The 19,925-nt window shown below is 33.1% G+C and overlaps 2 protein-coding genes and 1 long non-coding RNA gene across 6 annotated transcripts; 2 read left to right on the forward strand and 1 right to left on the reverse strand.

The window, feature by feature from the left end:
* Positions 1 to 351: 351 nt before the first annotated feature.
* LOC118071020 (pancreatic triacylglycerol lipase-like) lies at positions 352 to 2,321 on the forward strand. Of its 2 annotated transcripts, XM_035089959.1 has the most exons (5): positions 352 to 389; positions 478 to 914; positions 1,135 to 1,486; positions 1,575 to 1,810; positions 2,201 to 2,321. In XM_035089959.1, exons 1-4 carry the CDS (start codon positions 359 to 361, stop codon positions 1,790 to 1,792), a joined length of 1,038 nt encoding a protein of 345 aa, XP_034945850.1. In that variant the 5' UTR covers positions 352 to 358; the 3' UTR covers positions 1,793 to 1,810; positions 2,201 to 2,321. The 2 variants fall into 2 exon arrangements, with proteins under 2 accessions (XP_034945850.1, XP_034945849.1); XM_035089958.1 differs by lacking the exon at positions 2,201 to 2,321 and having other exon boundaries at positions 1,575 to 1,874.
* Positions 2,322 to 3,624: 1,303 nt separating this feature from the next.
* nompC (no mechanoreceptor potential C) lies at positions 3,625 to 18,816 on the reverse strand. 3 transcript variants are annotated; one of them, XM_035089943.1, is made up of 13 exons: positions 18,422 to 18,816; positions 18,090 to 18,191; positions 16,941 to 17,042; positions 16,729 to 16,845; positions 15,910 to 16,110; positions 13,157 to 13,861; positions 11,534 to 12,761; positions 9,716 to 9,891; positions 9,158 to 9,586; positions 7,899 to 8,919; positions 4,635 to 4,905; positions 3,825 to 4,313; positions 3,625 to 3,680 (listed from the first exon to the last, which is right to left on the reverse strand). In XM_035089943.1, the coding sequence occupies exons 1-12, from the start codon at positions 18,740 to 18,742 to the stop codon at positions 3,857 to 3,859; spliced, it is 5,130 nt and encodes a 1,709-aa protein (XP_034945834.1). In that variant the 5' UTR covers positions 18,743 to 18,816; the 3' UTR covers positions 3,625 to 3,680; positions 3,825 to 3,856. The 3 variants fall into 3 exon arrangements, with proteins under 3 accessions (XP_034945834.1, XP_034945836.1, XP_034945835.1); XM_035089945.1 differs by lacking the exons at positions 15,910 to 16,110; positions 16,729 to 16,845; positions 16,941 to 17,042; positions 18,090 to 18,191; positions 18,422 to 18,816 and adding an exon at positions 14,813 to 14,934; XM_035089944.1 differs by lacking the exons at positions 15,910 to 16,110; positions 16,729 to 16,845; positions 16,941 to 17,042; positions 18,090 to 18,191; positions 18,422 to 18,816 and adding an exon at positions 14,798 to 14,930.
* On the forward strand, positions 15,237 to 17,012 carry LOC118071027 (uncharacterized). The gene is made up of 3 exons (XR_004690833.1): positions 15,237 to 15,331; positions 15,897 to 16,121; positions 16,398 to 17,012. It is a non-coding gene; the product is annotated as an uncharacterized lncRNA (long non-coding RNA).
* Positions 18,817 to 19,925: the final 1,109 nt, after the last annotated feature.

Here is a 19,925-nt window from a genome sequence, read left to right on the forward strand (position 1 = left end):
GTGTAATATACTATTATTTTTTGCTTATTGTTAAGATTTTAGAATTTAAAATCTTAGATATCTAAAAATATTCGAATGTATTTTTCATTTAGTTTTCCTAAAATTAATAAAAATTGAATGTTTTTTACGTAAGATAAATAGAGCTATGAGCATCATGTAATATGTTGACGAACAGCAATATAATATCACAATGATTGATAAAATATTATATAATGAAAAATTGGCTATGTAATTTTCTTTTACAATGAATAAGCTCAAATATACTCTTGAGTTTTTAGTTTGATTATCCTGTTCCACATTCGCACATGTTTTCAATATAAAAATTATAAACTCATAACTTTTATCATTTATTGTAAAAATGCTACCAACGATCTTTCTTATATTTGTCGGTAAGAATTTAAATTACTTTATTTACATTAATTTAATGAATGGAATTAATCAGTAAGTAGAAATTAAAGTGTTTTTTTACTATCCTAGGATGTTTAAAACAGACACAAAGTGCTAATTTTCCTTTATTACCACAATTAAATCTTCAAGACTTCATTCAGGAACAAATACTTCTCGGTGCATTAAATCCATTATCATCCAGTAAATATTATGGTCCAATTATTCCTGATGCTTTAGATCCTGTCCTCGAACTTGAAGACATAACTTTTAATTTATTCACTAAAGACAACCCAGAAGATGCTTATCCTTTACAAGTTGGTGATGTTGCTAATTTGAGGAGATCACCTTTTAGGTCTCAAGTAGCAACTAAAATAATTATTCATGGCTGGACCGACAGTACTAGTAGCAACTGGGTGAAAGACTTCCGTCATAATTACTTGATCATCGAGGATTACAATATCATTTGTGTTGACTGGTTTCCAGTATCTGCGAAAGAGTATAGCGTAGCTGCTAAATTAACTCGACAGGTATTAGAATACTGATATTTTTATCAAGTTAATTATAGTTGTCATAATAATTATGGCTTTCACAGTCCCAATTGTAAGACATTTTCATAATTACAGTCATATTCATAATTATAGTAGTTGTGTAAAATGATGTCAACAATCCAAAAAAATGTGTTGTTGTGAAATAGCTGTATTGACTATTATAATTTTATATATAAAATATACACATTGGATTTAATAGGTTGGTGATTATGTTGGAGAATTAATCCGTTTTTTGAAACTTGAATCAGACACACCTCTGTCTAAAGTACACATATTGGGACACAGTCTTGGAGCACATATAGCTGGATTTGCAGGCTCTAAATTATCCGGCACAGTTGGTAGAATTACGGGAATGGATCCGGCACGACCATTATTCGAAACACCAATCTTAAAAGACCCATCCGATCGATTAGATCCATCTGACGCTGTTTTCGTCGATGTCATTCATACTTGTGCTGGTAGTGTTGGCTTTATTCGGCCGGTAGGGCACGCTGATTTTTATCCAAATGGCGGAACATGTACGCAGCCTGGCTGTCCTATTATTGTTCCACGTAATCACAATTTTTTTTATCGTCTCCGTTTTAATATATTAAATTTATTGCTTATTTCTAAAACTTTATTATTATATTTATTTTACAGAGTATTGCAGTCATCAGAAATCACATGTGTACATGCTTCAATCTATTACTCATCCGGATCAATTTCAAGCGATTAAATGCCTTAGTTGGATGGATTTCACTTCAGGGAATTGCTTAGGAAGTCCAATAGTTCATATGGGTGAATTCTTAAGCCCTGATACACGAGGAGTGTATTTTTTAACGACATCAACAAATAAAATAACTCTGTCAATTGCATAAAACTTTAATTAGCATGTGGTAAATTTTATTTTTTTATTAATGATAAGGCTGCATAATTGAAATATCCTTGGATGTTTTCAAAATTTACGCTACAATTTTTATTTATTTATTATCTAATTTACATATTTGATATGACACAAATATTCAATGAAAAAGAGTACGAATATCTCTATACTACTTACGTTTTTAATTGTATGTATGAATAAGTTTATATAAATATTATTAAATATATATTTTTAAGAGCTAAGTCTTTAACTTTGAACCTATTAAATAATTGCTTACGAAATTATTCTACAGAATAATTAATGTTATCAATACACAGCTATTTAATACTTTCGTCTGTATTAGTCATATCACTTGATGGTTTTTCGACCAAGTCTCCAACAAGCATTCTATATTTTCTTCTAGCTATATCCCAATCCACAACTGTATCAATTTTTGGCATATTTCTTATGGAAAGTTGACTAGCTGCTGGGCTTTTAAGTGCACCAGGGAAAGCCAGAGATGATAACTGACTCTGCTGAGGAACTATTTTATTCTGCAGGAATTTTTTTAAATTCATAAGATTTAAAGATAAGCCTCCTTTTATAAGAGAATTTAAAAATAGTAGACATTCGACTTACTCGCATTAGTGTGCGTTTACTCATAGCTTCTGAATGAGCAATAAAACCTTGCATAATACTTTTTTTTTTCTTGTTGGCTCTTTTTCTTTTACATAATTTAACTAAATGCGTTATCCAGGTTGAAAATAAATTTAGTGGTGATGGTGCAGTTTTTGTTCTGGAAATAATTTATGTTAGTTTTCAAAGTAGCTTTACTGTAATTATTTGTGATTAATTATATTATTTAAATTTTTAAAGCATGTAATCGTGATGATGAGATAATTGCTAGTTTGAAGAATATCGTTGCAGTATTAATTTAACTGCACCATTCAAATCTCGATAACATTTACGTGTAAAATTCGTCAGTGCTATTCTAGTATTAGTTGAGAAAAGGTCATGCGAAGTATTTTAAATACTCGAAAACTAACATTACACCGGCATACTTACTTTTGCATATTACGAATAAGTTTACTTAACCCGTATTTCCATTCGATGTCACTTTGAGATACAATACTCTGGTACGTGTCACTCATCATAGCAATGAGGAGATTGATTAATATTATTACGCTCACAAGCATATACATTGAAAATGATACCTGAATATAAATAATAAGCATGAATAATTTTAAAAGTTGGGCTTATAAAAATAATTATTTTAACTGGTAAAAAAATAATAAAAAACCTTGAAAAAATATTTAGTCCATGGCGGTTGTCGTTGAAGAGATTTCATGAAGTCATCGGTATCTTTCTGGCCAAAGATCGAGAAGAAAAGATTTTCGGTGACGTCTATCGGATTGACATATACTGTAAAATACGAACAAAAACCAGATTAGCAAAAGAATGATGAGACAATTGATTTGCAACAACTTTGCAAACTCACATGATATCTACAACTATTTAGTAACATTCCATTATCAATAACATTGAGTAATTCTAATAATTCTGAAAGGCCACATAAAACCCTAAGGGTAGGAATGATGTGGTGTTTAAGGAAGAACGGGTAGTACATGCCACAGGAACTAATAAATTTTGCGAAAATGCATAGGTATTTCTTAATACCATTATGCTAAAAATTTATGAAATAATTTAAACAATGAAGAATAATTTTTTATTAATTATTCACAGATAAGTCCAATTCTTATCTTGGTATATCACACAGTGCATACTAAAAAAACACTTCGTAGCTAATGCTAAAGACTACTACTCTGTACAAAATAGGGTGGGACTAACCGTTACCATCTGGTAAGATGACGGCGTAGATAAAGCAACTCGATTTTCCGTTGAATCTGTGAATTTATGTGGATTAAGTATTAGCATAGGTATAACGAAAAATTCAATACAGCAAACATTAATTATCTTAGTATTTATTTAGTGAATATATATTTTAATTAATATCAACTAAATAATATCATGCTACAAAAATACTAAACTGAGTATTAACTATCAGAATAGAACGTAAAAATCAATGCAATTCGTTTGTAATGGAAGAAGGAATTGCTGGAGGCTCTTCGATTGAAGTTATTGGCTCTTTTTCTGTAGTTTCCGCTGAATCTTTGTTATCATCAACAGATTTCTCTGCTTCTCCACCAAAAAGTTCTAGATACTTTCTTCTTACAGCATCCCAATCAACGACAGTATCGATTCTCAATGCATTGCTGAAAGATAATTGACTTCCGAGCGGACTCAGATGAGCTACTGATAAAGCAACACTGTCTTTATGAGCTACTTGAGTCTTTTTAACTTTAGCAAGCCATTTGGCACCCATTTTTGAACGAGGAGACATTCTTCCAGTTCGATGAAGGCCCATTAAATTTACCAAGGAAGGACGTTGCTTTTTGGCTGATCGTTTTTTACATACTTTGAAGAAATATGAGAGCCAAGTTGTAATAAGATTTAGTGGCGCCGGGGCTGTTGTGGTCCTGTTGAACATGGTATCCATTAGAAATGGATTTATACGTATTTAAATTAAGTTTTTCATGAAAAAGTATTTATAAATGAATGAATTATTGGAGAATCAAGATAAGACTAAATTGTGTATCAATTAATTAATAGTTAAAAAAATCATGCATATTTAAAATAATCTTCTAAAAGCTTTTTACAATGTATTCGCTTGTTCTATAAATAATAGAATGATAGTTATAAGTATCATACTTATTATTGGTAAACATATTGAAGTAAACTTCAATTTATAATGAATATTAATTTTTGATGGATGATTTTTTTAAACTAAAAATAAATACCTGTGCATATTTCTAATTAGTTTGCTTAAACCATATTTCCATTCGATGTCAGACTGTGCTTGAATCCGTTGATAGGTGTCACTCATCATAGCAATAAGAAGATTAATCAGGACAACGACTGATACCAGCATATAAATGCCAAATGCTAGCTTGAAAAGAACGGTTGTCCAAGGTGGTTGTGATTTTGGCTGAACCTTGAACTGTTCGTGTGTTGTTTGTCCAAAGATAGCGAAGAAGAGTAACTCAACGGCCAGAATTGGATTCATCTTAACTGTAAATATGTCCCAAAAATTTTTTGTGAAACAAAAAATTAATGGAAATAAATGATTAAATCTTTCTGGTGCCATGCACCGTGTTTGCATGCCAAATTCTCCACTACATCTAGAATATTTATCATTGGGGAGCTTAAAAAATTTATAAATAGTAAGTGTAATTAATTAGTGTTCCTTGGGATAATTAATAATAAATTAGTAATTGTTAAATTCGCTATTAACTTGAAATGAATATGAATAATGCATTTCAATATTTCGCAATGCAAAATTGTGTTTACGTGACGCATTTCATATGTATATACATGCTGGCATTTTTACGCGCATTCATATTTGTTTGCCAGAACTTACACAGTTTTGTGACTAAAAAGTACTCATTAAGTACTTTATGAGTATCCACTATGATGGTCTTCCGTCAATGCTGAAGCTAAACTTGAAATATAGAACAAACTCATGCCAGAGAAAAAGATCAATGACCGTATATTGGCCAAGAACTTTTTATTCAGTATAAATACATTGGTTGTTCAAGAATTAACTTGAATTTTCGTATTTTTCTTAACTCTAATCCTACAGCACTAAATTATCTAATGATGTCTTCATTACATTTATGTATTGATTAAGTTCATTGTAATGATGAAAAAAAATTTTATTAAACAGGAGGAGTTGATGAATTCGGTAGTCCAGGAGTATTTGAACCAATAGGTCCATTCTCGTCATCATTTATATTATCATTGTCGTTATCTTCCTTTTCCATTTCTTTTTCTGGTTCATTTCCTGCTAGTATTAGATACTTCTTGCGGATTGCATCCCAGTCGACAACGCTCTCTATTCGGAATGAACTATTAAAAGATAACTGGCTTCCAAAAGGACTCAACGCAGAAATCGGAACTACACTTTCTCTTGGTCGAACTTGGCGCTTCTTTGTTTTGGCCAACCATTTGGCACCCATTTTTGTTGTTGGAGATAATTGGCTAGATCGTTTGGAGTTTATTATGTGAGCTAATGACATTTGCTTCTTTTTTCCTATATGTTGATTGCAGGCTTTATAAAAATAAACCATCCAGGTTGTGAAAAGGTTTAGGGGTGAAGGTGCTGTTGTGGTTCTGGAACACGGAAATAAATGTCTTCAGGGTAAGATCCCTTTTTTCCGTACCAATTAAAAAAAAACCATAATGAAAAAAGAAATTCTTCAATATATTTTGGCATGCAATCACACAAATTGAAAAGAAATCCTGAACTTCATTTTAGAGTTATCAATTGTAACTGCAGTATATTTTTAACGAAAAATTTCAAACAGTAACATTAATTTGAAAATAATGTTTTATCATAATTATATAAAAATTGAGAATAATTAATGAGTTGGGAAGGAACGTTATCTTACCTGTGCATATTTCGAATGAGTTTACTGAGTCCATACTTCCACTCGATGTCTGATTGAGCTTGAATTCTTTGATAAGTATTACTCATCATAGCAATGAGGAGATTGATTAATACAACTACCGAAACCAGCAAGTAAGCTCCGAATGCCAGTTTGAAGAGATTTTCGGTCCAAGCAGGCTGTCTTTTCTCGACCCTAAGCTCATCGTGGGTCGTATGGCCGAAGACCGCGAAGAAGAGGTACTCAAATGCGCGCATAGGAGTCATTGTGACTGTAATTTGAGTCAAGATCTTTATTTTGACATGATGGCTAAGCAGACTCGCTACGCGTGTAATGAAGAACATGCTCATGCTTTACGTTTATTTTGGCCATGCTCTTGAGCTGCTGTTGCTGTTGCTGGATTAACAGTGTCACACATGCCTGCACACAGTGGACACGAGCTCATTCTCCATCATTTCCTTATTGGAAATCACTTGATGCTCATCACCCACCACTTGCACTTTATAGTCAATGATGCATTACAGTATGTCAACACTTGAAACAAGGCCGATGAAAAATTACAAAGCAAATTTAAATAATGTGAAATTGTCGCATTCCTTCAACGACAATTTTGCTTGCCATTCTCACTGTCACAAACATTATTGAGGCATAAAATCTTCTTCAAAAACATACTTATTATAAAAATATTCACTGATACATTTCAATGTGTTTTTTCTCCTTTGAGAAAATGTTTCAACTAACATCACACGTGCATACACGTCGACATTTAATCATTCAGTGTTCTTCATGCGCAGCGAAAAAAATCACTGCTGCAAAAAACTTTGTGACTTGGGCAAAAAACGTCCGACATACGCATGCAAAATATGTATCGGAATCCTTTCGTTCCATTGGCCAGGCAGAAACTGACCTATAAAAGACGCAGTGCGCCGTGTGAAGTACAAAACAAAGTAACAATCAAATTATCAGTTAATGTGCTTATTCGGTTATTGTTAAAAAATCCTTTCGATGAGGCAAATGACACTTACAATTCATAGGCATAAAAAATGTTTTTAAAACATTCTTGGTTAAGTATATTATAAAAAACATCCTATTTTTAATTTATCGTCAAACATCAGGCAGCAAATCAACAGGCAAAACACACGCGTACACGCCAAAAATGCATTGCAGACGGCACGATTAATATCGAGGTGGGAAGTTTTGACATTCAGGGCATTGGTTTCTTAAGACTTACTATTTTTTGTGCTTTCATCACAACATTCATTTCTTTTCTTGTGTCCAAAACGATGAGTAGATGGTACCACCTCTGGTAGGTCTATCCACTCGGTACCAATGTCCAATAAATCTATCATCAATTTATCTTATTATCTAGTCGACTTTTTCCTTAATTGCGCTAGTGATAATCAAGCCAATCAACTACTATTTAATCAACTACAAGTGGACTACATCTAACGAAACTTTTACTGACCACAAGAGAAATAGTATTATCGAAAATCAATTACCATTTCTGATCAAATAACAAGGTTTGATGTAATCTGGATTATTTCAATGAATCTCTACTTTAAATTGATTGTTGAATCAATAGAAACATTTTTTAAAAATAATTATAGAAAAACTTACCATCTGAGAATGCGTTTTTTGGTCTCGATTTTCTTGATAAATCTTTATCTTCAATGGCTTGATTCAGCGCCACGAAGAGCATAGAAAAGCCAAAGACGAAGATGGCGAGTACAGCAAGAAACCTGGCTAAGTCCTTCATTAGATTACCAATAATAATGGCCCAAGGTCCAAAGAGATGATGGAATGATAAGAAGTCCAATATTTGAACGCAAGCCAAGAGAAAGCTGAGGGCAAATAATTGATTTCGTAGATAAAGTAACGTTGGCCAGTTACCAGATTTTGGGTTAACCAGTGACCAAGCCACCAAGTGAAATGCGACACCAAAAATTCCAAAGAGTAATACTGCAAGTTTTATCCAACCGAGACCACTTTTGTCACTCGGATTTGTCAGTTCAAACAATAAAAGTCCAGATAACATCACCAATAAACACCATTCATACCAGTAAGGTACTAAACTCGGTCTCACAACTGGATAAATGGGTGTAATACCCACTAGTAACAGAAATACCATTAAATACACATGAGAAGTCAGGTACGACATGAATTTTATAATGGGCACGTTATTATATTTATGTCCCAAAGGTAATGCAAACACAACCCACACCGGTGGGCATACTAGAAAAGTAATAAATAAAAGAATGGTACGAAAAGCATTCCAATTTAAACTTCCACGCCACAGTTCTTGAAGATATCGTTGCACTACTGTATGCGCAATTACTTCTTTCTGTTCATTTTCAATTAAAACATCTAGAAACTCAACATTTCGTCTGTCCATAGAAGTTAAAATTCGTCCAGCAGAATCTGCACCCGCTGCTAAAGCTAGTAATTCAGTAGCCATTGCTTCACATTGTTTTCCAGCTGCTATTAAGTCCTTTGCACGTTCTTTCTCTTTTTCTGATAGCTTCATGTAGATATTAGAAAGCTTCGCTGCAGTATCTACAGGCGCAGGAGATACAAGAACGAATTCCTCGATTGGCTTGTTGTTGTGGCTTTTACTGCACACCATCATGTTGTACACGAACTGCACATCAAAAATTTCTCATTTCAATAACTGCATAAAATTACAACCGATAATGAATAAGTACTGTTAATAAATCATCAATACAATATATTACAGTTTTTTTTAGTTCCAAAGTTTTACTCATTACATGAATGAATGCTATTTAAAACCAATATCAGTTTAATGAATTATTTTATAAAAAGAGTCGTAAAAGTCTGTGTAGCATATTATTTGCATAATTTAAAAAAGGAATATTTACCCTCCTATCTTCCATGAGAGCATAAGTATCATGTTCTTTTTCCATCAAATATTTGAGCACTTCATTGTGACCTTCAGAAGCAGCAAACCAAATAGGTGCACTTCCAAGGTTCGTTTCGCTTTTAGGTGAAGCCCCACTTTCTACGAGTAGCCTTACTACATCTAAATGACCTGCCCTCGCTGCACAGTGCAAGGGCGTCCAACCATTCTTGTCAGTAGCATTGATCTCTGCCCCTTGACCCAGCAAAACTTCGACCATCTGGTAATGGCCATGAGTAGCAGCTATATGTAATCCAGTTTTCCCATAACGATCAGCCTTATGAAGCAATTCCGCTGATCTGCTTAGCAATAATCCTACAACCGTGATGTGCCCGCCAAAACATGCTAAATGTAATGGATTAAAACCATTTTCGGTTGTCTGTGCTTCTACCTATAATTATCGTTAACAAATACATTACTCAATTAGTTCACTCCATAAATTAATTTTCTTCATGGTTTACATTTTTTGGTTGATTGTAGTATTGATTGTATAAAATTGGATAAATTGTATCAGATGTACCTGTACTCCAGCAGAGTTGAGCAATAATCGAACGACGTTTTCATTCCCAGAGTAAGCTGCAAGGTGAAGGGGCGTCATTCCTGATTCACTACCTAATTCACCCACTAAAGAGCCACCCGTTGGTGCTTCAGATTTAACAGTTCCCGGAACATGCTGCAATAGTTCTCGGACAGTATCTGAAATTTACAGTAGAAACTTTACCAATAATGATTTAACTATTCTTTTGAAATGAATCAAATGTTTCACTCAGTAATCAAAATAAAAATATAATAAATTTAATAACATTAATAATTGCCAAGTGGAAAATCATTTGCTATAGTTCAAAAAAATGTTAAAATTATATAAACTAAGCTATTTTATAAAATTTCTGGAATTTTATGCAATAAATGTTCCACTTATTCATCAATCATTGTTCAATTAAAACTATTATTTATGATTTACAATAAATTATCCATTTGATAAATTGCATTTTGATTTAAAATACTTTTAAAAGCTGACAAGCTATTTATAACCATTTGTTTTAATCGCACTTGAACTTCATGAGCAATCATATATATTACAAATAATTTAATACAACTGCAAAGGTCATGTTTTTAAATTTTTTAGCATCAACCAACTCTAATAACTATGCCTAATCTAAGAAGCTTAGTGTGAAGGAAAAACTTGTGAACTTTATGTGCAAATTACTGTAAGACCTTGCAGCAAGGTTCTGTAATCTTGCAAATGCATCGTGAGTTGTTAAAGTAGTTTCTACGTCTTATTAACGACTTCAACTTCTACTTAATTTTATTGTTACACAATAACATGTAATCTCAATCAATAAGCTTTTTCAAAGACATTTTAAAGTTAGAGTTTGAGATTATCATTCTTCAATGAAATTCAGATTGCATAGCACATGTTCAATAAAGTTTTTTTTTTGTGTGCATTACAGACTCTCAAAAGAAGTTCGCGTGTTATATGCGTTTTTCAGGTTGAGTGAAAAGTAATGATATCGAGCGTACGCCCTTAACTAGTCACGCAAATCACGTTATTTCTAATCTAAGATTTTCAACGTGGACATCTCTTTGGCTATCAAATTGAGAGAAAAATGAGTGCAGGCATTTTGAAATAGAGGTCATGGGGTCAAGAATAGCATACATGACTTTTATAACTATTGTCGTATAAAGTTGATTGCCATCACTAAAACACACAGAGGTGACTTGGTTACATTAATTTGTCACGCTGCCCACACTCGTATATTGAGTCATAATTTTCTTACGCGATGTTCTATGCTTTGTGCAAGAATTCCAGTGAATCAGAATCAACTGAGGTTTTTTGTAGAAGTAAGATAAGCTTCCAGAACAATTGTGTGACCTGAATTCTTACCTGCTCATTTATATCACACTGTACTCTACCATTTTACTGATTTCAATTTCTTTTATGGCTCAAGTCATTTATCTCATCTGAGATATTCTTAGTAAATTCGTTTTATGTGTACAAAGTGTACAAAAGAGGTATAATAAAGCTCACATTAAGTTTATTATATATTCAAGTGCTCAATCAGTCAACTTTTCGAATAATAAATTTATAATTTAAAAACCATTGACGTTTTAAGGGTCATATCTTTGATTTTATTTTAAATAAATAAGAAATCATATGTAGATGAATCCTACAATTTAGACAATGTATTTTAATATACATTTAATTTGGACGAAATTTATAACTTCCTTAACTTAAATGAAGTTGATTTCTATTTTCAGAGAATACTAAAAAAGCTATAAATAACTATTTTTAGTATTTTGTGGCTAAATAAAAACCCCTAAATAAAATTTTACTTACCAGCTTGACCAAAATAAGCTGCAACATGTAAAGCAGTAACACCAAGTTTTTTGCTAACTATTCTCAACGATTGAGACGACCTCATGACCTCTAAAACTTGGCCATGACCATGTTGAGCAGCTAAATGTACGGCTGTAAAACCAGCGCGATTTTCATCAGCACATGAAGCTCCTGCTCGTACTAAAGCTCTCACGACTTCTGCATGACCACCTTCTGCAGCAAGTTGAAGTGGTGTTGCTTCAGTTAACTTATTTCTAGCTGATATAACACCTTGTCTATCGAATTTCATTAACTCTTCAATAACTCTTACGCTTCCTTGCATTGCTGCAATGTGAGCACAAGTATTGCCGTCTTTTGTACATGCCATGACAAGACTTGGATGTCTTTGAAGGAAAAGTTGAACGACTTCAGCGTAGTTATTCATAGCTGCAGCATGTATAGGCTTTTGTCCTTGATCGTCAGTAGCATCACAACTGGCTCCAAGTTCTATAAGAAGCCTGCAAACTTCTAATTGACCAGCACCAGCAGCTAAATGAAGCGGAGTTTGCTTTTTTAATGTTAATACATCAATAGCAGCACCATGATCTTGAATAAGAAATCGAACGAGATGTGTATAGCCATTCATGGCTGCTAAATGTAGGGCTGTACGCCCCACTCTGGACTTCGAGTTGATGAAGGCCTTGCTGGCTAGCAGAGCGTCGCAGACTTGGAGATAGCCATGCTCGGCGGCCAGGTGTAGCGCCGACCTTCCTTCGAGGTCAAAGACGTCAACCCGGGCGTGATTCGCCAAGAGCGTCGTCACTAACTCCATATGTCCACGATGAGCAGCTATCAGCAGCGGCGTCCAGCCAACAGCACTCTGTCTATTCAGTGCTTTTTGAACTTCTGTCGCTGACATGTGATTTATCATCTCTGCCAGTACTTCATTGTTACCAGCTAATGCACAGTAATGGAATGCCGTCTCCTGTGTTTGTTTGGTTTGAAGAGAGACATCAGCACCGTTCTCTAATAAAGCTCTAACCACAGCACGATCGTTCCCAGGTTCTAACACTTCCGTAGGTTCTATTTGAGCAGCATAATGTAAGGCACTAGCTCCTTCATTAGTCAGACTGTTAACATAAGAAGTTGCTACTTCTGCACCCCTATTTTCTTTCACGAAATCAATCAGGTGACTAACTACTGCTGACTTACAGCCTCTACATGCCAGATGAAGCGGAGTTTCTCCATTCTGTGAACGAATTTATCATTTTAAAATGTACAGAATAATTCTACATTTGATTAATTTAGCTCTAATGTTAAAATAAAATGTAATTTTTCCTTCTCTAAACATTTATAGAAAATCATTCTAAATATTACATAGTGATAGAAAATTTCATGACACGAAAGCATTAAATTCATGTTTTCTCTGAGTTCAAATATGATATTTTCTAGCCAAATACTCGTTTCCTGACATAACTTATGTTTTCTCGACTCTTCAAAGCATATAGTAGAAAAATCGGCCCAAAGGTCATGTTCGAGTTAGTTGACTTTAACTACAATATTTTCCAATAAAATATTAATTTACATTGAAAAATAAAGCTGAATAATCGCTAATTTTTTTTAAATAAAAAAACATACTAATACCTTTGATTTATACATAGGATCTCCACCGTCTTCAAGAAGTAGCCTCAAAGTGGCTAAATTCCCATGACTAGCAGCCACATGAACAGGAGTCTGTCCATCGTCTGTAGTCAAGTTGGGTCCAGCACCAGACTTAAGAAGCATTAAGGCACATCTGTCTCCATCAAGAACCCTCGCAGCAATATGAAGAGGAGTTTCACGTAGCTTTCCACCTCTTACATGAACTTCAGCACCATAACCGAGAAGAGTCTCTACAACAGCAGGCTTGGCACTCTGTACAGCTATATGTAACGCTGTATAATTGTCGTTCGTTGTAGCATCAACTTTTTCTCCACGCTGAAGAAGTGTGCTGATGATACCAACATGCCCACATCCAGCTGCAGTATGAATAGGATGTTCTCCTCGTTTATTTGGCATGTGGAGATATACTCCCTTCTTGAACAACATGTTGGCACATTCTGAATGCCCGTTCAGTGATGCGATATGCATTAAAGTGGATCCATCTTTAGTTCGTTCAAAAATACTGGCTCGAAATTTTTCTGCCAAAAGATCAATTATTGTTGCATGACCATTCTCTGCGGCTAAATGCATAGGTGTTCGATCTTGATGGTCAGCAATTGATGCAGAAGCCCTTACTCCATAGAAGTATTTAACCAATGTCTCATCTCCTTCAGCGCTTGCAATATGAAGTGGTGTTTGACCTTCTCTCTGTTTAAATAAATCATTTATTTATCAAAAAATTTAACTTTCACCAAATTTTTTTTAAAAATAATCACACATTTTTAATAAATATGAATTAATAAAAAACAAATTGTGAACTTTAGTTGAAAAATTACAACTACCAACCACTTATTTTAAACTGATAAACAATTATTACTGCTACTTTAATTATTCTTGATGTTAATTAACTTTTTTGAAACAATACCCATTGATTTATTATTCTACTCAATGAAGAGAGATGAAATATAGAAGTTGATGAAAGACTATAATAACCCTAGCACAAGTACGATTAGCAGTTTCTTTATTTTTTCCCATGGAAGTCTCGTCTTCCACTTTAACCTAACGACTAGTTGCTTGTGCTCAACTTTACTGACGCATTGCGGGAATTAGTCTAATATATTACGCATGCAAAAGTTACGCCCAAGTATAAAAATATGTACAGCAATTAAATTTATATGATGCATTTCTTTTATATGAAAGAAACGTGACGTTAACATTAGATGGATATACAAATAATTAGCATATGTAGGACTACAAAGAACAAGAACATTACTCCTAAAATAAGAACAAGACATTTATTAATGATATTATTGCCTGAAATATAGTTTGCATAAAATATTTGACATAAATAAATCTGTGTCCCATTTGTGAACAAAACAAATAGAATTAAATATAACGTTCTTTGTTAATTTTAGAATGAACAGTTTAACATTCGATTGTTTTCAATCACAATAATTAATGTTCATGAAATATTCGATCACACAAAAAATTACTGAATATCAATAACAAATATAAATATCAAATCCATTAGAGGTTATAGCTTCAATAATAAAAACCTTGACTTTAATTTATTCTCTACCATGTAAATAAAATAAACTATAGAAATAAATGTAAAAAAGTTAATAAATTTATTAATAAGTATACCCATTTATTTATTACTTCTTATTGTTTTCTTGGCTTGCCATGAAATTTCTATTCCTACCAAATAACTCAACACCCTACAGCTGATGAGTCAATGACCTAATGTACGCATATATGAATATAGGTCAAACTCAAGAGAGTGGAAACCGGAAAAGTGCAAAGATAAGTAGAACACAATATCTCAAACCCTTTTCACAAATTTATCAAAGTTAACCAGACAATTAAATAATGAGAAGTTATTCTATGATAACGATTAAAGTGTTAGTTCAAATATAGAAACATCGAAAAAAATTATTCATTGGATTTACAATGAAAAAGAATCCCGCCAAATTAGCAAAAAAATGACGCTTAGCTCGCGAGGTAAACAAAAAAAAAGAGGGGGCTAGTGTCACCGTACGCCATTTTTATACGTAGGTGATATGTTTATTTTACATTACGCTTTACTTATTGAGTCGTTTTTTGATAATGAACAATGTTTATATTTAATCATTTCTGTACTTATTTTTTGTAATTTATTATTAATCTTAATGCAATAAGGTACATAGAAATATTTAATTTTATCTACTAAAAACTCAAGTTGTGTTGAAAAAGTTTAAACTTATTTTGTTACAAAGTCTTTAGTTCATGATTTATGCAAAGTTTTTTTATAGTAAAAGAGCAATAAATTGGACTTCATGAGACATCAACTCATATTTATGCATACAGTTATCTTTTAATCGATATGATTGTACTTAGACACGGGCATTCAAAATTCAAAGAATAATTATAAGTAAGCTAAAGTATTTGGACAGAGATTTTTTTCTTTATCTTTTTCTACTATTTTGCATAAGTAATAATAAATGACGAAAAATAATTGAGTGCTAAATTATTCTAGCATAAATTATAAAGTAGAATTTTTTGCGAATAGTTTTCGCAATAATAATTGTTCCGAACTTTATCAAATAAATCAAATTACGAATAAGAATTAATCATAACTGTCTAAAGCTATCACTTATTAAAACCTGTCTTGAAAGCATTCATTATTTTATAATATATAATTTAAATTAATTATGTTTTTCTGATGAAATAACCTTTTTGTTTTAAAATAATTCTTTTATTTTAGTGCAGTTACTTACATTTTGCATATCAACTTGAGCTCCATAATCAACGAGAATTCGGACCATATCAACATCACGCCTTCGAGCAGCCAGATGTAAAGCAGTATCTCCTGCAGGCGTTGTTGCTCGTAATTGGTCAGGTGCTTGTTGGGCAAGCAATTCACGACACATGGATTGATTACCTGCTTCCACTGCCAGAAGAAGTGGAATTTTCCCTTTCTATAAAATTCGTAAGCAAACAATTATATCCAATTTTTCAAAGATAGTTTTAAGAACATCAAATCCGATTTACATACAAGCAATTCAGTCAATCTCTTTAAAACATTCTTCCAATTTTTGTCAGCACTAAGGCGATATTGACTCTTTTTCTGTAAATCTATGTCTCTAGTTATATCTTACATAGTATAGAAAATTGGAAGAACTGTTATATCTAAAGTAACATTACTCTATCTGTACATGATATATATTACATATTTTATTTTTTCTCTGCATGAACTTGGTCTTAGCTTGAGTTCTCCGAAAGAAAACCAATGATATATGAACGCTTTAAAATCGTAACCTCAGGCATCATCTGTTTTCAAGACGGAGTATTAAAAAAATATATTTGGAAGAAAAGAAGAATTATGAAGAATATGAGAGCAGAACGGTAGTGCCAGGCGGCGATACCGCGGCTCTTGTCACGCGAACGATGTAAAGACATTCGACTTTGCATCAATGCTAGTAACTTCCCATAACATTGTTCAAATTTTCTAAATTTTCCGTTCTTTCAACCCAAAAAATTGATGGCATTTAGATGGGATACGAATTTTCCAAGAGTTATTTTGGAAAAATACTTACACCATCATTTATCAATCGAATATCTCTCCCTGAGGCATTCAAAAGGGCTCGAAGTATTGACGTTGCTGTTCCTGTTTGCCGTGACGCTACTAAATGAACTGCAGTTTGTTTTCGAGGCTTTAACCACATAAAAACACGAGATTTTATTTTAATCATTATACATCATAATTACATTATTGTTTTTCTGTTTGATTCATTTATGGGCAACTTACGCCACCAGCTGCATAAGGATCAACTCCTTTCTTTGACAGCAAGAGCTTGACGACATCCTCTCGAGAATACATTGCTGATATGTGGAGTGCATTATAATTGTCCTAAAGCAAAATGTTTATCAGTTATGAAATCAAATGAATTCATTGAAAATGTTTGTAGTCAACATTAATCAAACTATCTCATTTTTAATTATTACAATCTAAATATGCAGTTAATTAAATTTGACCCTTACGAGGTTCAAAAACATTTTTATTGATGATTAAATCTTGATATTATCAACAATTATTTGAAAAAATGATCTTCGTGTTCTTCATAATAAAAATAAAAATTATAATGATCAAGACGGTATCTATATCGATTTCAATATCATTAATGTATTCAGCTCTAATATGAAAGCTTAATTTATTTTTCAATAAAACAAAGACGATGATATAGCAGACGATAGACTTGATAAACACAATTAAAATTGTTAGACCAAGCAATAAGGTAATAAGATCGTAAATTGCATTCTGCCGCGCCCAACATTAGTGTTTGAAAAATCCTCAATCTGTGAAATCGTTCCAATCAGAGTTTATTAGCATGCAATTTGAAAATCATATATCGGGGCCAAAGGGGAGCGGTTTAGCGTGGTCGATAAGATGTTATGCGTGCAGCTTTGACTGTGCATTATAAAAGTTCATATAGAACTTATATGGAAACGGCTTAATTGACCTGCGTCTACTTAGAATTTCCGGCATCATTACTCAACAAAAATTTTCTTAGTCACGATTGTAATAAAATCACGACACTTATGACTGCGTGGGCTTTTATCTCAGTTATGTATCGAGCCACTTTTTTTTTGTTCTACTGACTTTGACTGGCCTACTTCCTTAGCTCATTTACTTAACACCTTGGCCTTGGCCCTTCTTCACGCAATACTCGCTCGTCTAGTGTTATTAAATAATTCTCATGTTCATTTCTGTATGTGCATTGTATTATGATACAATTATGCTTATGACTGTTTTTATTTATCCTAATGTACAACTTTATTTGTTTAGCATCTGCATATTTTTTTGGCTTACGTAACTAGCGTGTTTCCATTGAAACATTTGAATATAATCATGTATAATAAAGAAAATAATTTGGCAAAAATAGAAGATATTACATACATTGTTACGAGCACCCACGTCAGCACCAAGGTCTATCAGTCGATCTAAAAATGCTGTACGATTGTCCTTGACGGCATACATCAAAGGTGTCATCCCTGTTGTCTATAAATTTTCAAAACAAATTTTTTTTTAAAATAAAAAGCCTTTAATAACTTCTACTTACAACTTAATAACATCAAATAATCGGTTATATTGACAACAAGTAAGGTAAGATTCTTCATTGCCAATGTTAATATTAAATTAGATAAACGAATCATTAAACATAATAAATTTTTTTATAGGATAACAATTTTTTCATTATTGCTGTAATCTAAGAAAAGTACTTCATTTACCAGATCCATAAGACCGGCAAGCGGCATGGTATTGCCGTCTTCTCCAACATTTTGTACCGCTTTTTCCAAAGTCTTAAGAAGCTGATCCACTGGAGCCCATTCTCCACGACTTGCAAGAGCCAATAATCTTTGTGCACCTTCTCTAGCTGTTGCACCAGCTGATCCTGGCTTGCTACCAGGCTGAGAAGGTTCAGCACTTGGCAGTCCATTGCTTCCACCTGATGCGGATCCTCCAGCTTCATCTTTATTACTTGGGCTTTCCTCTTTATTTGATGAACTTTTTTTCTCGTCTTTAGTATTTTTTTTGCTGTTACTACTCATGTTATCTCGTTTTGTGGTCTCTTAGCTTTTTTAGCGTGATATGATAACATGACTTTATTGTGATAAGAATTTTCTACTTTAAATTATTCCAATTTTTTTCTTTAACTACTGCATAAATAAGTGATTAGATTGTTGATGCGAATTACGATCATTCATTAGCTTTTCATGGTCAGGTCTCTAATTATCTTGGTGACCACGAGACTTGTTCACTACCATCTAATACTTTCACTTCTGTTTCTGGTGCGAGGTCGTAAACAGTCCTCACTTGATGATCAATTCTTACAATTAGATTACTTAAGTAAATGAATCTCCTCTCAACATCAGTCATCCTAGTGCACTGGTACACTTGTCATCTTCAACTATACTCAACAACTAATTTAAATCGTTTCACTTTCATTTTGGACTTGAAATAAATCTCAGATTTTTCACACGTTGTAATTCAAGAGGAAAACTCAAGTGTAAAGTTGATATAAAAATAAATTCTATTTCTAAAGTATGTCTAGGAACGTTCAGACATTAATGATAACGATTTTCAGTAAAATAAGTGTCAAGTGAAAATGGTGTACGCGCGTCGAATATTCTCACGAGTCTGAAGACGGTTCGTAACAAAAGAGGGTGGCTTTGGGACTCGTAGTGCAGAATCGACCAATCAGAATAACGCTGCCGAGGTTCGTTAGGTAAAGTTACCCTCACAAAGACGTTGGATTCGACTCTGTGTGGAGAAGTGAGGTATAGGCACGATTTAAGACATAAGAAAGGGGTGGTTGGTATGAGGGGAAGTGTACCAGTCGGCCACGCCGACACGCGACTTCCGGTTAAGAGCAGCACGCCACAGGGAATACCCGAGTTTTCAGTTAAACAATCGTGTATACTCTTCTTCGTTTAGATCAGTACATTTTGTACATACACCTTATTTTCTAACTCTATTTAACTCCAAGTAAAATTTTCTTTGATACTTTGTTCTTATCATTAATCAAGATATAATTAAAGGAGCGAAAAAGTAAAGACGTTTTGAAAATTATAGTCTTATCATCAGTTCAAAGAAATTCTCAACTTAGGGTGTACTTTTTAATTAATGTAAATTTCAACTAAATGAATAAATCAGAGATTTACATAATGTAATACAATACTTGATTTTATAATAATTAAAACTAGAACTCAATAAGCCTTACATAATTATTGA

Source organism: Chelonus insularis, unplaced genomic scaffold, assembly GCF_013357705.1.
Source record: "Chelonus insularis isolate UGA/USDA-ARS -01 unplaced genomic scaffold, ASM1335770v1 contig_70_pilon, whole genome shotgun sequence".
NCBI lineage: Eukaryota > Metazoa > Arthropoda > Insecta > Hymenoptera > Braconidae > Chelonus > Chelonus insularis.

Excerpts from the sequence above, each read along its gene's own strand:
- LOC118071020 (XM_035089959.1), top strand. The coding sequence starts at position 359 with ATGCTACCAACGATCTTTCTTATATTTGTCG. Across the intron at positions 915-1,134 it reads CTGCTAAATTAACTCGACAG|GTTGGTGATTATGTTGGAGA; the intron begins GTATTAGAATAC and ends TGGATTTAATAG. Across the intron at positions 1,487-1,574 it reads CTGTCCTATTATTGTTCCAC|AGTATTGCAGTCATCAGAAA; the intron begins GTAATCACAATT and ends TTTATTTTACAG.
- nompC (XM_035089943.1), bottom strand. The coding sequence starts at position 18,742 with ATGAGTAGTAACAGCAAAAAAAATACTAAAGACGAGAAAAAAAGTTCA. Across the intron at positions 18,192-18,421 it reads TTGCCGGTCTTATGGATCTG|ACAACAGGGATGACACCTTT; the intron begins GTAAATGAAGTA and ends GAAAATTTATAG. Across the intron at positions 4,906-7,898 it reads AAAAAACGCATTCTCAGATG|TTAAGATGAATCCAATTCTG; the intron begins GTAAGTTTTTCT and ends ACATATTTACAG.